The sequence below is a fragment of the Euleptes europaea genome, chromosome 9 (assembly GCF_029931775.1).
Source record: "Euleptes europaea isolate rEulEur1 chromosome 9, rEulEur1.hap1, whole genome shotgun sequence".
Taxonomy (NCBI): domain Eukaryota; kingdom Metazoa; phylum Chordata; class Lepidosauria; order Squamata; family Sphaerodactylidae; genus Euleptes; species Euleptes europaea.
In genome coordinates, this window is record NC_079320.1 from 87,822,613 (window position 1) to 87,843,234 (window position 20,622).

At 44.5% G+C, this 20,622-nt stretch overlaps 1 protein-coding gene across 1 annotated transcript in view; it reads left to right on the forward strand.

Annotated features, from left to right (window-relative positions):
• The window catches only part of WDR1 (WD repeat domain 1), a 54,461-nt gene extending 46,968 nt beyond the window's left edge, over positions 1-7,493 (forward strand). Inside the window, exons 12-15 of the mRNA XM_056855196.1 lie at positions 5,168-5,278; positions 5,622-5,795; positions 6,677-6,821; positions 7,384-7,493. Coding sequence (XP_056711174.1) covers positions 5,168-5,278; positions 5,622-5,795; positions 6,677-6,821; positions 7,384-7,493 — 540 coding nt within the window. The remainder of the gene's footprint in view (positions 1-5,167; positions 5,279-5,621; positions 5,796-6,676; positions 6,822-7,383) is intronic.
• Positions 7,494-20,622: the final 13,129 nt, after the last annotated feature.

The following is a 20,622-nucleotide window of genomic DNA, read 5'->3' on the forward strand; positions in this document are numbered from 1 at the left end:
TGATCACCGCACCATAGGGATAGCAATGGGAATTGGCTCCCACTGGGAGCAAATAGACTTCACTATAGCCCCTATCCGATTTGAAGTGGTCTTGGGAATTAATTGGATTAAAGGACATAGTCCCAGTATTGACTGGGAAACAAACACTATCTCCTTCGCTAGTCCCACTTGCGACCAGCATCGGCAGCGCTTTGCGCTGTTATATCCGCCCGTCCCAGCATTAACCTCCGATGTCCCAGCACCTCCAACCCTACCCAACGTATACCGGGACTTTGCGGATGTTTTCGACCTTAAAGAATGTGATGCCTTGCCTCCCCACCGGGCCTCGGACTGTGCGATTGAAGTGGTCAAGGATTGCACATTAACCAAAAGCAAGATTTACCCCATGAGCGCTTCCGAGCGCACTGTTCTCCGGGACTTCCTAGACAAAAACCTCGCCAGAGGGTTCATTTGCCCATCGAATGCCCCGAACTCGGCCCCCGCGTTTTTCATCCGAAAGAAGGAAGGCGACCTTCGCCTTTGCATTGACTTCAGAAAACTCAATGCAGTTACCCAAACCAATGCCTATCCTATCCCATTAATATCTGATATTTTGGGACAGTTACAGGAGGGCCGGGTATTCTCCAAATTGGACTTGGTGGAAGCCTACTACCGAGTCCGTATCCGCGAAGGGGATGAGCACCTCACTGCCTTCTCTAGCTGTTTCGGAATGTATGAATTTCTCGTGATGCCATTCGGATTAAAAGGGGCCCCGGGGGTCTTCATGCAACTTATCAACGAAATCCTTCATGACTTGCTATATCGCGGGGTGGTGGCTTATTTGGATGATATTCTTATTTATTCGAAAAACATGGAAGAGCATGTAGCTCTAGTCCGAGAAGTTCTGCAGCACCTGCGCGACCACCAACTTTTTGCAAAACTGGCTAAATGCGAGTTTCATCAAAGCAAACTCACGTTTTTAGGATACATAATCTCCCACCAAGGTCTTCGCATGGATCCTGTCAAAGTCCAGTCCGTTCTCGATTGGACTCCCCCCACCAACCGCAAGCAAGTACAACAGTTTCTGGGATTTGCAAACTTCTATCGAGGGTTCATCCCTAACTTCGCCCAAGTGGCTCTACCCATCACTGACCTGCAAAAAACCAAAGGAAAAGCAAACTCGGCTACCTTACCCTCCGTGAAAATCCTGTGGACTGATCAATGCCAAGCCGCTTTTGTGGCCCTCAAACGCCTCTTCACTTCGGAACCTGTGCTACAGCACCCGGACCCAAATCAAATGTTTATCGTGCAAGTCGATGCCTCCGATGTAGCTATGGGAGGGGCCCTCCTCCAGAAAGGTCCGGATGGTCTCCTTCACCCTTGCGCTTACTTTTCGAGGAAATTTGCGCACGCACAATTAAACTGGCCCATTTGGGAGAAAGAGGCAGCGGCCGTTCACCATGCACTAACTCTATGGAGACAATTCTTAGAGGGGTCCAAAGTCCCCTTTGAGGTTTGGACCGATCACAAAAATCTAGCTGCCCTCACGGGGTCCCATAAACTATCGGCAAAACAACAACGTTGGGCAGAATTCTTTGCTCAGTTTCGTTTCGTCCTAAAGCATGTCCCTGGGAAGCAAAACGTTCTCGCAGATGCCCTCTCCCGGTTACCTCAATACCCGGCAAAGCTCGAGAGGCCAACCAACTCTCTGTTCACCCCTACGCAAAGAGGAGCCCTTCCTGTACTGGCCGTGCAAACTCGATCCCAGAAGCAGCACACCGTACCCAGCACACGAGCCCCGCCAACCCCACCGGCTACCCAGCCACCCCCACAACGGCAACTAACCAGCGATTCCACCCCTCCAACCCCACCGGCTGCCCTGCCGCCTGCCAGCTGCGCACCACCGCACGTAAGCACTACCCCCATAACTATTCCTAAAACCACTATTGCCGGGGGGGAGGTACCCGCCAAAGTTCCCATTTCCAAATCCTTTTTAAATTCCCTTCGGGACCATTGCCTTTTAGAACGCTCCAATCACACCCTGCCTCCTGATGTAATAGAACAAGGAGGTTCTTGGTACAAAGACTCAAAATTATACGTGCCCAAAGCGCTCCGAAAAGACGTTTTACACTTGGCTCATGGAGTAAAAACAGCTGGACACTTTGGGTTTCTGAAAACTCTTCACTTATTGCGCAGACAATTTTGGTGGGGGGGGATGCGTTCCGACATTGACTCTTTCATTCGCAGCTGTCCTGTTTGCGCCACAATGAAACGATCGCAGGGCAAACCCCCGGGGCTACTGCAACCTCTGGAAATACCCAGCAGACCGTGGGAAGTAATTGCTATGGACTTTATGACTGATCTCCCTCTCAGTGGGGGAAAAACTGTGTTGTGGGTTGTTACTGATTTATTTTCTAAGCAAATCCATTTAATTCCTCTGCTCAAAAGTTGGCCCGCCTTTTCGTGACACATATCTTCCGATTACATTCGTTTCCGCGCAAAATAATCTGTGACCGCGGCAGTGGTTTCGTTTCTAGATTTTGGAAGGCATTCCTCAAGTTGGTGGGGGTGGAGCAAGGATTGTCTAGTGCATACCATCCCCAAACAGATGGTCAAACTGAACGTGTTAATGCTGTACTTGAATGTTATTTGCGCTGTTATGTCAACTACCACCAAGATAACTGGGTAGAACTGTTACCTTTTGCAGAATATGCCTACAATAATGCTGTGCATCAATCTACAGGTTTTAGCCCATTTTATGCTGTGTATGGACAAGACTTTGGTCCTGTCACTCCAAGAAATGATATGGAGGGAGAGGGGGACCCCGACATTGCCTCCTGGGCGCACACCCTCCGTACCACTTGGCCCTGGCTCATTAGCAATCTCGACCGAGCCAAGCGCAAGTACAAAGCGCAGGCCGACAAACATCGTTCCCCCGGGGGTGATCTGCGAGTGGGTAACTTGGTCTACCTTTCCACCAAAAATCTACGTTCCACCCGTCCGTGCCATAAGCTCAATGCTAAATTCATTAGCCCATTCCCCATCACACGGATCATAAATCCTGTCACCGTGGAACTAGCTCTCCCCAAAACCCTGAGACGTGTGCATCCCGTTTTCCATATTAGCCTCCTGAAACCCCATATTGCTTCTCCACAATGGCATCCTGATCCGCCTCCCGAACAGCCCATTATGGTGGGGGGGGAAGAACACTTCGAGGTCTCCAAGATCCTTGACTCTCGCATTCACCATGGAAATCTACAGTATTTAGTCTGTTGGAAACACTTCCCCCCTGCCTATGATGAATGGGTTCGCGCACGAGATGTCTCCGCCCCCAAACTCATCAGTTCCTTTCACGTTGCCTACCCGGATAGACCAGCCCCCTTGCAGAATGGGAGGGGGTCTTAAGGGGAGCAGGATGTCAGGCTGCTATCTCGGTTTCCGTATTGCCTCTGTATCTGTGCTGAACTGTCTAGACTCAAGGTCGGCCTCACATACCAAAGCCTGGGAATGCTACCCCTGGGAAAGTGTATTCTGCTTGTGTGTTATTGATGCTTTGTAATCTCCCGCCATTTACTGCCTTATATTATCCTCCAGCTAGTGAGACTCTCATAGCTGCCATACTTTCCTGTTTGCACTGTATTGCCTTTTTGACCAGTAAAAGCCATCTGCTTGGATTCTATATGACTCTGTGGTGATTTCTGGTTCTAAGGGTCAGGAGCTGACATTATAGGTTATCTGGGCTGTGTGACCGTGGTCTTGGTATTTTCTTTCCTGACGTTTCGCCAGCAGCTGTGGCAGGCATCTTCAGAGGAGTAACACTGAAGGACAGTGTCTCTCAGTGTCAAGTGTGTAGGAAGAGTAATATACAGTCAGAAGGGGGTTAGGTTTGAGCTGAGTCATTGTCTTTCAAAGAATGAATAAGGCTTGGCTTTCTGTCCTGAAAACCTCCAGACTAATAAAGACTACAGTTCACAATAGCCATGCGGATTAGCTTTGGATTCCACATGTTAACAGATCACTTCAGGATACAATGGTTCCACATTAACATACCACACCCTCATTAGCACATTATCTTGATACTTACAGGACAATGATTAGCACATTACCTTTAATACTTTGCTAGACAATGACTCAGCTCAAACCTAACCCCCTTCTGACTGTATATTACTCTTCCTACACACTTGACACTGAGAGACACTGTCCTTCAGTGTTACTCCTCTGAAGATGCCTGCCACAGCTGCTGGCGAAACGTCAGGAAAGAAAATACCAAGACCACGGTCACACAGCCCAGATAACCTATAAGAACCGATGAACTCTGACCGTGAAAGCCTTCGACAATAATATGGAACCCCTTTCTGATTCATTGTTATGTGTGGATGATGCGCTTTTGTTAGCTAGATCTCCTGTGGGCTTCCAATGACTGTTGAGGGCCTTCTCGGAAGCCCATCTGTTCAGTTTTATCCCTTTACAGAAGGACATTCGGCAAGGATGCCTGCTAGCTCTATTATTGGGGGTTTTTTTGTATATAAACAATATGGCACCCCTTTCTGATATCATTGTTAGATGCAGATGATGCACTTTTGTTAGTTAGATCTCCTGTGGGCCTCCAGTGACCATTGAGGGCCTTCTCGGAACATTATAAATGCAGAAGGGTTGATATTCAACCAAGGGAAATCTAAGGTGATGGCATTTTCTAACTCTAATCACCTAAAGGAGTACAGTTGGCAAATCAATGGGAAACCCGTAGAGCAAGTAACCCAGTTTTGTTATTTAGGAATTTACTTCCAAGCTGGTCGGGAGAACCCATCTTAAAAACATAACAGGGCCTAAGTCACAACCAAGGTGGCCAGTTTGTTCCTGCTGCTATTTCCATTTTTAATGCTACAGTAGGGTGGTCAACATCTCTATGGTGTGAGGCCTGTAGAGAGACACTTCATTCCCTTTTGTCATTATTTCTTGCAGAATGGTTGCCAAGTTGTGTGGCTAATGTCTCTTTAGGGGTGGAACTAGGCTTATGATCTGACTCCTATTCTACCCCATGGAGACTAGATCCCAACTGCTGAGTTTTAGCAGTAGTGAGTTGGAGATATGGGAAAGATCAGCAGCATGCTGTGCAGTGAATAGATGTCTGTATAACTTGGACTTTATCTGCACCACAAAGAGGTTAACCACTGCTGTGTAATTACAGATTGTCTTGCTGAAGGATAAGAAGAAGTGCTTTGCCATCAATAACCCCGACTTTGAACCTGAAGTTGTTGCGGTTCACCCTGGAGGTGGTACAGCAGCAGTTGGAGGAACGGTAAGAATGTTATTTTTCGCACTGAAAAGTGTGACAATGAATGTTGTAAAGGAATTTCAGATGCTTTCTCCAGCCTCCATTCTTGTTATCCTTAACTCATTTAAGCTGTTGCATTTTTCCCCCTTGCTCAATTTTCTTTTCTAGCAAACCACCACAGCTGTTGCTCTGCCTTAGTAACAGTTGGTGCTTTAAAAGTCCCTGATCTTGATTTTCCCCCCCTTTGCAATAGGGTGCAAACTACTTCTGGTTGCATACTGAAAAACTTTTAAAAGTATTTCTGCTACAAGACATGCCCACTTTTGTGCTCATTGAGGGCTTTACCTTGCAATATTTCAATTTCTAGGATGGGAACGTCTACCTGTATGCAATCCAGGGCTCTTCCTTAAAAAGAGAGGAGAAGACTTTAGAAGCGAAAGGTCCTGTGACTGACCTGGCATACTCTCACGATGGTGCCTTCCTCGCAGTGACGGATGCCAGCAAAGTGGTCACTGTGTTTAGTGTTGCTGATGGCTATGCGGTAAGGACTCTTCTAACACCTCTACACTGAGGCCAGTTATGCTTTGTAATTAGCAGCGTGTTCCAGGCTGCAATGCCCCGCATATTTATTTTATTTCTTCACACTGAACCCTCAGTCATTCCAACCGTCACTGCGAAGCCGGCGCATACCTGCTTCGTATTTCTTAAGAGCCCCTTTAACACTACCTTTTGTATTTGCTCCACCCCCGCATCGAAGCATTTACTGAAAGAACCATGAAAAATCACAGCCACGGCTTAGCTATGCAAACTGCCATTGCTAATGGCTATGCAAACGAAGGAATGAAGGAGCAGGCGAGTAGGGGAGGTGGAATTCCTCCTCTTGCATCGGGACGTGAATTTTAAAGGGCAGATTAAGAAAAGCAGCTTTGAGCAAGCCTCAAAACCGACCCTGCATAAATGGCCTGAGTGTTCTGCTTTTGTTTCCTGAGCATAATCATTTATAACCGCTTTTCCAAACAAAGTGAATGTAAAAGTAATTGCTGCTACTTTGCTTAATTTCTGTTTTAAACCAGCTTTTTGTTAAAGGCAGTTGTTCTAAGGCGGTAACAAGCCAATTCCAGTCTGGAGATTCCTGCAGTCATAACAGGCATCCAATAGGAGCTTTGTTACACTGCTAGGTCTGGCCCTCCATTACTGCAAGGCTGGGGGGGGGGGGGCAAGCAGCATGCACTCCTTCCGTAACTAGCAAATACTGCTATAATAAAATAAGATGCCACCAATGCAGAACTTTCCTTGGCTTTGTGGAATATTTGACTGTGGTCAGCATACCAAACCCATTAACTATTAGAATTAAAAGTCAGAACAACTTGTTAAAAATTGCACTGCCTTCCTTTGACTTTTTTGTTTGCTCCCTCTACATAGGAACATAATATCTTCTATGGGCATCATGCAAAAATTGTTTGCATTGCTTGGTCACCGGATAATGAACATTTTGCTTCTGGGGGTATGGACATGATGGTGTACGTTTGGACATTGAGTGACCCAGAGACCAGAGTCAAAATACCAGGTAATTCAGTGCCCTATTGTGACAGAGACTCACTTTTGAGAAAACAGCTCTGGCCCCAGTTTGGTTCTCAAATATGGCTTAATCAAGAGCTCTCAAGGTGGAACTCGGTTGTTTCTGTGCATCAGGGGGAGGTTTGGGGGCAGCTGGACCAGGTCCTTGATGGAACCTGTCATTTGGTTCCCCCTCATCCCTGCTGCCTTTGTGCTCTTCCGCATGGCATGATTACTCGTTTCTAGACAGGGCCTCCCCAGAATCCTGTCCCCTTGCCTTCAAGTTTCTTGCTATTCCCTACAATTTCTGCTCCCAGCCAAAGCGGCCTGCATGGGAACATGCAGAAAATGTGGGTCGCTGCCACTGGGAGCGTAAGGCATGTGAGGCCTTGGCTGGAAATATTTTGACTCAGGTACACACAGGCAAGGAAAATGTGGCAGGTAGGCGGGGGGGAGGGGTGTCATACACGTGCCTGGAGAAGAGGTCATATCAGTGCTGAAATACCCTCTCATTCAGAGTAAGACTGGCAACCGGTCTCACTGTGTTTTCCTGTTGTCCTTCCCTTTGTCAGATGCCCACAGATTACACCATGTAAGCAGCTTGGCATGGCTGGATGAACATACCTTGGTCACGACATCACATGATGCATCTGTCAAAGAGTGGTCCATTTCCTACAAATGAATCGTCCTCGTCAGGGAGTAGAGCTACTGGAGTGGAATATAGCATTTCTCTTTCTTAAAAAAATAAAAAAATGAATAAATCTGTAATGACCCCTGTGGTCCTATAGCATATTCTCATATCTTTGCAGAGGGTGTTCATATCTGTAATGAAATGACCTTCAAGAGCTTTAGTCGGTAACGGTTTGCACATGTGAAGCACTTAAATTATGTCTGAAGCCCTATAAAACCTTTTGGTGTGCTGAACATTCCAGGATCTGCAGCCCAGCCGGTCAGCGTAGAAGATTTAAAACTGGTTTGGTTCCTTATTTTGTAATAACACATAGACACACACACACACACACACACTTGCACGTTATATTGTACAGCATGGGAGAACTCTCATTTTTTTCCTAATTGCAGAACATTTCTGTACTAACAGTCACAGTAAGAATACTAGTTGTGATCACAAAGCCGATCAAGTGGTGTGCAGCTACTGTATATGATTATGTTGCTTGTCTGTAATGCACAAAACTGTTTCCTCCATCAGATAACAAAATGGGATACATCGTAATAATAAACTTTTCTGTATTTTCATGTTCAGATTTGTGGTTATTTTAGGATTACTTTAAGACAGAAATGTGGGGATGGGTGTGTATTTTGATGTTCTTTCGGAATTTGAAGTTTACAGACAAATGTCAAGCTGTCTTTTTTTTTTTCTTTTAAAGATATGCCTTTGTTCCATTTTGAATAACTGAGAATACTTGATCATGATCATGATTTTGCTGTCAGGGAAGGGATGCTTCTAGATATGCTTTAAATATACTTGTTTCCTGAGGAGAAATATGTTGATGTAAGAAAATTTACAGTAATTATAAAAACACCTGTTTCCTGGTACAGGAATTAAAGTAAAATAAAGTATTATTGTGAGTGGAGTTGATCATTACAATACAGAAGAACTTAAAGATGCTGTTGATTTTCCAGTCCACTCATCATGTGATGATGGGAACAGACTGGATACGTACAAGTGTGTGTCAATTACTATCATGGTACGCTTCTGGGCTTCGCACTAAGGGATGAAAAACAGGAGCCAGCGTGGTGTGGTGGTTAAAAGCGGTGGTTTGGAGCGGTGGACACTGATCTGGAGAACCGGGTTTGATTCCCTGCTCCTCCACATGAGCAGCGGAGGCTAATCTGGTGAGCTGGAATTGTTTCCCCACTCCTCCACACGAAGCCAGATGGGTGACCTTAGGCGTCACATTCTCTCAGCCCCACCTACCTCACAGGGTGTTTGTTGTGGGGAGGGGAAGGGAAGGTGATTGTAAGCCGGTTTCAGTCTCCCTTAAGTTGTAGAGGAAGTCAGCATATAAAAACCAACTCTTCTTCTTTTATTGGGTTGTATTTTGTCAATGGCTATAGCACAGTGCCTCAATATGTTTAAGTGTGTGAGTAAACTGTCTTGGTTGGCTGCATGTGTATTCTTGCATGTCTAGAGGCTGTAGAAAAACTGAAGGGAGGGGCACTTACACTACACCCAACAATTATGAACTTCCACTCTGTGGAATTCAATCCATTCATGGTCACCGGTGCTCAGTGGAGCCAGATGGTCTGCCCTAGAGGGTCATTTGGACAGTGAAATGGCTGGTGATCTCTGCCAAGCTCTTGAGAATGTTGCCATTGCTGCTTGGAACGTACGGGCTAGCCAGGCATTTGTAAGGTAACTCACGACTCCCCTAACTTCTGTATTCCATCCGCTACAAAAGAGGGGACTGAAAACGTAACTGGCCAAACGGTACAGAAGTGGCAGTATTTTACAGTGACTGGGAAAACATTTAGAAGTTGGCAGCTCTTAATGTGTATGCACCTTTCTGCATATGGTGACAGGTACACTTGACCTGTGTCCAGGAGATCTTTCTCTGTGTGTGTGTGTGTGTCTCTGTGTGTGTATGTGTGCGTTAATCCTAGGGGTTGTGGTTGCTGCAACATGCCAAGGGACACTGTTGCCAATAAGTCACAGCTGACTTATGGCAACTCCGTAGGGATTTCGAGGCAATAAACGTTGGGAGGTGCCTTCCTCTGCATAGCGACCATGGTATTCCTTGGAGGTTTCCAATCCAAATGCTAGCCAGGGCCAACCCTGCTTGGCTTCTGAGATCTGACTAGATCAGGTTAGCCTGGGTCTATCCAGGTCAGGGCTAAGGGACACATGAGCGTGTCTTTGTTCCATTATTCTGGTTTCTCTCACTATCCTCAGTTTCAGGAGGGAGGGACTGTGCCTAACAGGGATGTCCAGCTAGAATAATTTCCCCTAAACAGGATTATTCCAGCTGTGTTCTGTTTCCTCAGGGGCTTTGCAGGGATCTTTAAATCAGGGATGATTTAAGCATGAGGTCTGTTAATCTGGAGTGTTTTGCCTGGTGAGCAGGCTTTGCTTGTACTTGCAAGCGGGGCTGTGGAAATTGGGAGGAGGGAATAGAGCAGAGGCCCTGGATTTACTCTCTCCCCCCCCTCCACAAAATAGATAGCATGCCTGCCCTGCAGAGGAATGACTAAGGCCAACACTTTGCTTGTACTGGCAGGATGACAGGCACAGCTTTGTTAGGGATGGGGAACAAAATATAGGCAGACACCAAAGCTTTGTACATTTCTTCTCTCCAGTAAATACACCAAGCTGTACAAGACACATGAGACATTGATGATGATGTTTAAAATAATCTCCCTATGGGAGAGAATAGCTCACTCTCCATTTTATTTGAAAGCTGCCACACAGACTCGGGAGTTGTATGTGGGAAAGGGGGAAAAGCAACTTTTATTTAGGTCAGACCCTAACAGGTTGGTCGTTCTGCATAGATGTCTGCCTGTCAAAGTGTGTGTGTGTGTGTGTGGAGGGGAGCATGAAATGCAGCAAGATCAGCAGGGGAAAGTGAGAGGGAATGAAGTCTTATTCCTTCTCATGCTATGTTTGTAAAGTTGGGTTTGTTTGTTTTTTAATCTTGTTGGGCTGCTAGAAAATTCAAGTGTCAACCCCCAGCAAGGTAAGGTTTGTGTCCATCACCTCCAGGGCCCATTGTTATTTAAGAACAGACCCCTGCCCCACCCCCTGCTTGAGGATCCCATGAAGTGAGGAAAAAATATGCACAATCACACCTCCCATGCCCACTATGTAAATGGCAATTTGAATTGCCTATGAAGCAAGGCTACTTTTGCCTGTCTGCGTGAAACAGGTTGTTTGTTATTCTAATCCATGGTAAAAACAAATACAAAATATTAAAGAATGATACGGATTGAAAATTGCCCAAATAAAATATCTGCAATTCTGCACATCCCTAGACAACAAATGATTCTCGTGCTGGAACATATGCATGCAGACACTTCATGCTGGAGGATTTGTTCCCTGAGGAAATCATGCCACAAGTCATGCTTCAGAGTGCTACAGAATACGGTTTCTCATTTTTTGGAGGCTGCAGAGAAGAGATGAAGGGTGTTTAGAGATGGGTCTTATTTAAGTTTTATGGTTTTATTGTTCAAGACCTCGGTCTGAGAACAGGGGGAAAGAAAGAATACGGTCTCCGTTCCCATAAGCTTCCTGTCATGTTGACTGGCCTTTGATGTTGTGTTCATGAACGGCTTGTTTGGCTGCCATCCCATCGCTAGATGGCAGCTGGGCTCTATGTGGTTCGATCTCTAAATAGGACGGGGAAGGGGGGGAATGGGAAGGACCTTTCAGTTTTTCAGATGGAAAAATTGAGATAGTTTGGGGACAACTGGAAAACTCATTAAATGTTTTCTCTTTTGTAATATGAAATGTTTTTGAAGAAAAAGTTTTAACTCAAAATGTGTAGTACAAAACTAGTCTTACATAAAAATCTATAGCATTAGATAATGATAATTCCTATGTGTGCTGTAGACGTATACAACATTTTCAAGAATGGTTATTTTGGCAATAATGTTCTATAACACATTTAATGATAATGCATTATTAAAGAGTTCAGTTGTTATGAAGTTTAACTTGATATCCAAATATTCTGGCAGCCCAAGCTATTGTGACGGTATGATAGAGCTGCTGCCCAAGTAGTGCCCTTCCTCTTGTTTACTACAGAATGTTTTTCCTTCTACTTTTATTTTTTCCTACCTCTCATCAACAATTAAGATATATGTACTAAGTAAGTTTAGGGTAAAGTAATTTGCAACTCTCAAGTATGGGTATAGAAAGATTAAGACATTTAAATATATATATATATAAATTTCCATCCCTTGTCCCCCCAAGCCAGAAAAAAAAAAGGTTTTTTCCCACCTGGGGCTTCAGAATTTCCAGGAATTCTACGTCTCCAGCCCCGAGGGCATCACAGCCCAGAAGGATACCTCAGGCCAGCTATGTGCCACAGACATCCAATTGCACAATATCCCATTGTGTTCTGCAGTGTTGGTCTCTTCAAACCAGCCTGCTCTTCACTTTGCCCACCTCAGTCACAGTCAAGCGTGCTTTTTGTTGCTTAACTGACTAGTTTTGGTCACTGTCTGACTATGTCATACCAGCCTCATGAATCTCGTGTAACTGGTTACTGTGACAGACAAGAGGCTGTCCTGCCCCTGAAGGGAAAAACAGGTCTGGCTCAGGAAAAAGAGCAGACGCTCTGCCTGGTAGTGTGGCAGAGTGGTTTAGCTCTATCTCTAGGTACTCCAGGTACTGGCAGGAGATCTGCTATTACAACTGATCTCCAGCCGATAGAGATCAGTTCACATGGAGAAAATGGCCACTTTGGCAATAGGACTCTATGGCATATAAGTTCCTCCCCTCCCCAAACCCCGCCCTCGTCAGGCTCCACCCCGAAAACCTCCCACCAGTGGCAAAGAGGGACCTGGCAACCCTACAGAATAGAGTACCCCATTTATTAGGCCTGCCTCTGGGGATGAGCAGACCTTGTAGCATTTAGTCTGACTCTTGGGAAAGGGCAGGCTGATGTGGGTGGAATCCTGTGTGTGTGAAATTATCCAACCTAGTGGCTACTCAGCAAAAGTCTGATTGTGCCTGAAAGCATTTATGAGAATTCAGACCACACTCTGGAGCCAGAACTAGTTTAAATTTATGTGCCTTGGCAGGTTTCTCTGTTGACCACCTGGAGACCTGGGCAGCTGATCTGTTCTTTGAAACCAACCTGTAAATAAATAAATCTTCTTTGTTATTTATGTACTAATCCTGCCTCAGTGATCTCTGTATTCTACTTGCGCACCACAAAACTTACCTCACAGTAGTGAACTCATTCCTATACACTTGCTGCCCTAATAGTATTTTGAAACTGAGAGAAAGAGCCAGTGTGGTGAAGTGGTTAAGAGTGGTGGGTTCTAATCCGGAGAACTGGGTTCGATTCCCCACTCCTCCACATGAAGCGTGATGGGTGACCTTGGGCCAGTCACAGTTGCCTCCGACCTCTCTCAGCCCACGCGGAGGCAGGCAATGGCAAACCACCTCTGAATGTCTCCTGCCTTGAAAACCCTACGGGATCACCATAAGTCAGCCATGACTTGACGGCACTTTCCACCACCACCAACTGAGGGGAAGGTTTATCATTTAAAACAAACCTGGTTCCCCAAAATTGAAGAAGAAGAGTTGGTTTTTATATGTCGACTTTCTCTACCACTTAGGGAAGAATCCAACCGGCTTACAATCACTGTCCTTTCCACTCCCCAAAACAGACACCCTGTGAGGTAGGTGAGGCTGAGAGAGCTCTAAGAGAGCTGTGGCAAGGTAACCCAGCAGGCTTCGTGTGTAGGAGTGGGGGAAACCAACCTGGTTCACCAGATCAGACTCCACTGCTTCAAACCACCGTGCTTAACCACTACACCATGCTGGCTGCGTGGATCCCTTCAGCAGGTAGAAAAGGCCTATCACAGTTACATCCTGATTAAATAATCCCCATGAAACCTGAGGTTTCTTCTTGGCACTTAGTAGTAACAAACTGTCTGCTCTTCTAGTGAATACCCAGCAGGGTCATGTGTTCTTCCTAATGTCATTCCACTGGTCTCTTTAGCAATTCTTCAGCATTACAGATTCTAATTACAGCTTCTGCTTCTGTGGGTGGAAGGAAATAGGTCTAATAATGCCATTGTTAACAACGTTATTAGGTATATAATCTGCCTACCAGTAAGCCGTTTGCTTCCCTTCAGACTAATGGGCCGAGTGAGGGCTCGCCCTTGCACACAGGTTGCATGAGCAACCCCTTTCTTACCTGTTGGAGGAGGAGGGTTGTACCCTTTCTGAGGTGAAGAGGGAAAGTCTTGCTTTTCTGTGTGCCCTAGTTTTCCCCTCGTATGCTGTAGTCTTCCCCTAGAGGGTGGCCCCATGTGGATGCCATCATGACCAGCATGGAACCACCTACCTTTTGGTTCTTGTAGGTTATCCGGGCTGTGTAACCGTGGTCTTGGAATTTTCTTTCCTGACGTTTCGCCAGCAACTGTGGCAGGCATCTTCAGAGTAGTAACACTGAAGGACAGTGTCTCTCAGTGTCAAGGGTGTAGAAAGAGTAATATATAGTCAGAAAGGGGTTGGGTTTGAGCTGAGTATTGTCCTGCAAAAGTATTGTCCTGTAAGTATCAAGATAATGTGCTAATGAGGGTATGGTATGTTAATATGGAACCATTGTATCCTGAAGTGATCTGTTAATGTGTGTAATCCAAAACTAATCTGTATGGCTATTGTTGAATGTTGTCTTTGTCTGGAGGTTTTTCAGGGCAGGAAGCCAAGCCTTATTCATTCTTAAACTCTCCTCTTTTCTGTTAAAGTTGTGCTGATGTTTGTGAATTTCAATGGCTTCTCTGTGCAATCTGACAAAATAGTTGGTAGAATTGTCCAGTCTTTCAGTGTCTTGGAATAAGACCCTGTGTCCTGTTTGTGTCAGTCCATGTTCAGCCACTGCTGATTTCTCAGGTTGGCCAAGTCTGCAGTATCTTTCATGTTCTTTTATCCTTGTTTGTATGCTGCGTTTTGTGGTCCCGATGTAAACTTCTCCACAGCTGCAAGGTATACGATATACTCCTGCAGAGGTGAGGGGGTCTCTTTTGTCTTTTGCTGATCGTAGCATTTGTTGTATTTTCTTGGTGGGTTTAAACACTGTTTGTAGGTTATGTTTTTTCAAAAGTTTCTCCATCCTATCAGTGACTCCTTTAATAAATGGCAAGAATACCTTTCCTATGGGAGACTGTTTTTCTTGAGTTTTCTGATTTTTGTTTGGTTCAATGGCCCTTCTGATTTCATTCTTGGAGTAGCCGTTTGCTAGCAGTGCGTGATTTAGATGGTTAGTTTCTTCCTTGAGAAACTGTGGTTCACAGATCCGTCTTGCACGGTCCATTAATGTTTTGATTATTAATTAATGGACCGTGCAAGACGGATCTGTGAACCACAGTTTCTCAAGGAAGAAACTAACCATCTAAATCACGCACTGCTAGCAAACGGCTACTCCAAGAATGAAATCAGAAGGGCCATTGAACCAAACAAAAATCAGAAAACTCAAGAAAAACAGTCTCCCATAGGAAAGGTATTCTTGCCATTTATTAAAGGAGTCACTGATAGGATGGAGAAACTTTTGAAAAAACATAACCTACAAACAGTGTTTAAACCCACCAAGAAAATACAACAAATGCTACGATCAGCAAAAGACAAAAGAGACCCCCTCACCTCTGCAGGAGTATATCGTATACCTTGCAGCTGTGGAGAAGTTTACATCGGGACCACAAAACGCAGCATACAAACAAGGATAAAAGAACATGAAAGATACTGCAGACTTGGCCAACCTGAGAAATCAGCAGTGGCTGAACATGGACTGACACAAACAGGACACAGGGTCTTATTCCAAGACACTGAAAGACTGGACAATTCTACCAACTATTTTGTCAGATTGCACAGAGAAGCCATTGAAATTCACAAACATCAGCACAACTTTAACAGAAAAGAGGAGAGTTTAAGAATGAATAAGGCTTGGCTTCCTGCCCTGAAAAACCTCCAGACAAAGACAACATTCAACAATAGCCATACAGATTAGTTTTGGATTACACACATTAACAGATCACTTCAGGATACAATGGTTCCATATTAACATACCATACCCTCATTAGCACATTATCTTGATACTTACAGGACAATACTTTTGCAGGACAATACTCAGCTCAAACCCAACCCCTTTCTGACTATATATTACTCTTTCTACACCCTTGACACTGAGAGACACTGTCCTTCAGTGTTACTACTCTGAAGATGCCTGCCACAGTTGCTGGCGAAACGTCAGGAAAGAAAATTCCAAGACCACGGTTACACAGCCCGGATAACCTACAAGAACCAATGAACTCTGACCGTGAAAGCCTTCGACAACACCTACCTTTTGTTAAAGGGATGGATACACAATGATTGACTTCTATTTTTCTCTCTGGCCTGTGCTTTGTTGTCTCCATTGTTATCCTTAAGTACATTTTGTATGTCCTCAATCTGCTTTTTTTTAAAAAGCGTATTAATGCTTGTAAATTCTGCAATGCTGTGCTACTTTTGATGGGGACTAGATTAACTATTATGCTAAATACTCTTCCAGTTTCTCAACACAAAAAGTGTGTGCACATCATACCTCCTTTGTGTCTTTAATATTCCTTACAGCTAAGCACAGGCTTCCCCAATGTGTGACCCACAAGGTCATGTGGCCTTGCTGATTTTTGACAATGTTCTGTCTTTTGCAGCCTCAAGTAGGAGGCAGAAACAGGAAGGTCAATCAAGCCCTTTTAGATTGGAATGTGTGAATGTAGATCTGCTACACTTCGACAGGTTGCAAAGCCTGGCTGAGAAGAACCAACTTGGGAGGCTTCTAGAGGCTTCGGGGGAGTTTTGCCTTGAGTTAAGAAAAAAAAGAAAGAAAGGTGGAATAGAAGTAGTTGGTATATAGAAATGCAGGGGTTGGTTTCCTGATTATCAGGCAGAGAAGAAATAATGCTTCCAGATAGAGGTGGATTGAGAGCAATGCAACATATTCACAGGTCTGCTAAAGATTTGACCCACAGAGAAGGGGAGGAGTGAGGGAGACTTAGCATGAGTTCCCATCTGACACGTCCACCTCTGTAGGTGAACATGGGACAGAAGAGAAACTCTAGCATGTGTCTTTGAGCTGGGGCACGGGGAGAAATGTTTTGGTAAATTTCGGGTTTGGATTTATTGGGCCTGATTTTTTTCCGGTAAACCTGGAAAAAGCCGAATACCCATACCGGTAAAGGGGTATTTCAGCTTTATTTCCGGGTTTACTGAAAAAAAAATGGGGTCCATTATAATCTATGGGGTTTTTTTTTTGATGCTCCTGTGGGGGCATTTTTGGAGGCAGAGTCGGACTTCCGTTTGGGGTGGGGGAGGCTCCAGCCATGCTGCTATTGACCTTGAGGAGGTAGAGTCACCAAATTTCCAGTTTAGATGGACACCAAAGTTTGGTAAACGTTAGGACGGGGGTCCAATTTTATGGGCCTGCAAAATGGTCACCCCCATTCTCCGGGCCTTTGCAAGCCAACCTGTCCCTCAGTTTTCAGGTTCAGAAGTTCAGCATTGCCGAGGACTGGTGGAAAGAGCTGAATGGCAGGCTGGCGCCTCAAAGTCTGGGGGCTCCCTTCATATCTGGGGCTCATAGCATGATGTCCATGCAAATTAGCTTCCAAACTGAGGGAAACGGCTGAAATGATATCTGTTATTATAGTAATCAAAAATCTGATTTCAAGAGATAGTCACAGTGCAGGGAAACGAAGCCTCTACTCGGGGCAACCTTCAGTTTGAGAGCAGGCTTGGGGGGGGGGTAATATCAGAGCCAGTCTAAGTCATGACCAAGGCAGCTCTTGTGAAAGAGATTGCTCATCCGTGCAAGTGAGGAGTCTTCTTCAAAAGCCCAATAAGTAGCTGTAGACGCAGCCGTTTTTTAGTTGGAGGATATATCCCTCCAGACGGGACTGGGTGTGCCCCGTCTTTTAAAATCACCCTTCCAGACTAGTTTGGTCTGACCAATCTGGCTTCGATTACACGGCCCCTACTTCAAAAGGGCCCTAACTATGGAGCCCTAATAAAACCAGTCAGAGCATCTGAGCAAAGGCAAATAGCCGAAACCCGAAAAAAACAAATATCTATTTGGCTTTTTTTGGGAATTGCCTATTTGACTTCGGGCAGATTCCCAGGTTTTGGTATTTGGTTGACCCAAAACCTGAATATTGCCAATATAAACGGCCAATTTTGGGTTTATTTTCGGTTCAAGTATATCAATATGCACAACCCTAGTTTGGCACATCCAGGTCCTTTAAATGGCTCCTCAGAGACTCTCTTTAAAGAGTTTTGTTTTCTGGATGGGCTTTGATGCTACTTGAGACGATGTGGAAATTGGATAGTCTGAAGAGGTTGGAAAGACCAAGAGCAGCATTTTCCAAAGGGCCATGGCTGAAACTCCCCTCCCCCATTAAAGCTACCAATGCCAGTAGCATTGATTCAGTACAAGAAGCTAGAGAATAGTATTAATACAGAGAAATTGTTGTTATGTTATGGGGAGGAAGTGCTTAATTCCCAATTGGAACTGCTTTCCCTGTATCAGTCAATGAACTGATGGAATTCAATAAAGACTAACAAACTCCTGGTATAGCCAATTCCACTCCTTAAAGAAACTTCTAAAAAGAAGGAGGCAGGGAAGAAAGTGTTCTTGAGTACAGTATTGCTGAACAAGAAAAGTAGCCTTGTCTTCTTCTTTTAGATCACCACAAATTATGCTTGTCATGGATACTGCGCAATAGGAACATGATAAATGGCTGGGCAGCTTAAAGTAATACAGGAACCCACAAAACTGGTTTGACCAGAGATTGTGGTGGGACAGGTGCATTTAAAAAGTGTGTATTGTGAGCAGCAACAACAGCTCTGCACTAGAGATCTGCAGTCAGATGGTAATTGACTTCAAATCAAACACACCCCACTTGTTAATATATCAAATACAAGTTAAAAAACCCTTCAAAATATAATCTGTAAGGGTTATTAATCCTCAGTATTTGGCACCTTGCTGACAGTGTTTCATTTTGATGAGAGCAATGGAAGAGGGAAAGGCTGAATTAGCAGATAATGTAAGTGGCAGGTACATTGGCCAAATAATGTGTATCAGTGTTACCACTTTTGGATTGTCTCATCATAGGGTTTTCATATGTTTTTATCTTTCATAGCTGAAAGTTAAAAGAGAAAGTGCCAAAGCAGGACTACAGCTGAACATCAAGGAAACAAAAGTAATGGCTACAGGAGAATTACACAACTTTAAGGTTGACAATGAGGAAATTGAAATTCTTCAAGACTTTCTATTCCTTGGCTCCACCATCAACCAAAAGGGAGACTGCAGCCAAGAAATCAGAAGGAGATTGAGACTGGGAAGGGCAGCCATGAAGGAGCTAGAAAAGATTCTGAAGTGTAAGGATGTGTCACTGGCCACCAAGACTAGATTAATTCATGCCATCCTATTCCTTATCACTATGTATGGGTGTGAAAACTGGACAGTGACGAAAGCTGATAGGAAGAAAACATATTCCTTTGAAATGTGGTGTTGGAGGAGAGTGTTACGGATTCCGTGGACTGCCAAAAAAACAAATCAGTGGATTATAGATCAAATCAAGCCTGAACTGACCCTAGAAGCTAAAATGACTAAACTGAGGCTATCGTATTTTGGTCACGTCATGAGACAACAAGAGTCACTGGAAAAGCAGTCATGCTAGGAAAAGTTGAGGGCAGCAGGAAAAGAGGAAGACCCAACAAGAGATGTATTGACTCAATAAAGGAAGCCACAGCCTTCAATTTGCAAGATCTGAGCAAGGCTGTGAAAGATAGGACGTTTTGGAGGACTTTCATTCATAGGGTCGCCATGAGTCGGAAGCGACTTGACGGCACTTAACACACACACACACACACACACACACACACAGTGTTACCATCAAAGAGATTTGTCGAGGAGGGCTCTCCTGAAACACTACAAGTATGTTCTGGAACATTTTCCCACCCATGTCAAGTACTTTTTCTGAGCACCTATATTTACTGGTTCTTTGTTGCATGCTTTGCATTTATGATTAGTGAACCCACTCTTTGCATTTATGATTGGGAACCCACATAGCTGTGTACGTCACCATTCAATGGTCTAAAATGTCTGAAGGGCATTTGCAGAGAATGCCTGAAAAATGCACATGTGTGTATGTATACACTCGCACACTGTCCTCCTACATACCCGTTCCTTCCACTTTCCAACCTGCAGACTTTTCCACAGGGAGAGGAACTAACTGGACATAAGGAATGGCTCTTCAAAGAGAAATGAGCCTCTGACCAAGGCCAACAGATTACCCAAACAGAATAATTCCCTGATGAGGTTGATAGCAACTGTAGCGTTCTTAGTCTCTTCAACTGAATTGAATGGCCAGGAATACTACAATTCCCATCAGTCCCAGCAAGAAGTCACAGTGGAGAAATATGGAAAGAGTAACAGTCCAAATAGCCCAAATAGCCCAGTGTAAAGGAAGGAGAGAAAGAGAGAAGCCCCCAAATGACAGCAAGGTGGGGGGGGGCAGAGGGTGTAGAAATGCATCCCAGCGGTTGCGTTTATCTTTCACACCTACCGGTATGTTAGTTAACTCTCTGGTTACAAACAGCATCTAATGAATGCGGAGATGCTTCTGTCAGAAAAGCTCTGCCAATGTCAACTTCTGTTTGGCCCACATGAAGTGTGGCTGCCCAGTCCACTAGAAGCTAATGGATCGTTGGACACACGTAGAATGATTTTGTCAGTGAATCGTGCAAATATTGATTATAACTCAAGAATGTGCCATGTCACACCACAACATTTTATAACATCATCCTGGGCTGGTCCTGGGGGAAAAAAGCATAATCCAGAAATTTGTCATGCTTTAAAGATAGCAAGATGATAATGACTTTGTTTTGTAGTCAAAACAGTACACCAAGATCTGGCTATAAAGTTTGCTTGTTTGGAAATTAAAATGGTCACAAAACCTTTTTTTAAAAAATGTTTATTGCAATGCTGTGATGTTATGGTTTTTTTCCCAGGACCAGCCCAGGATGTCTTGGCTATAAAATGTCATGATCTGACTGGACACATTGTTGAGTGATATTGACCTTTTTCACA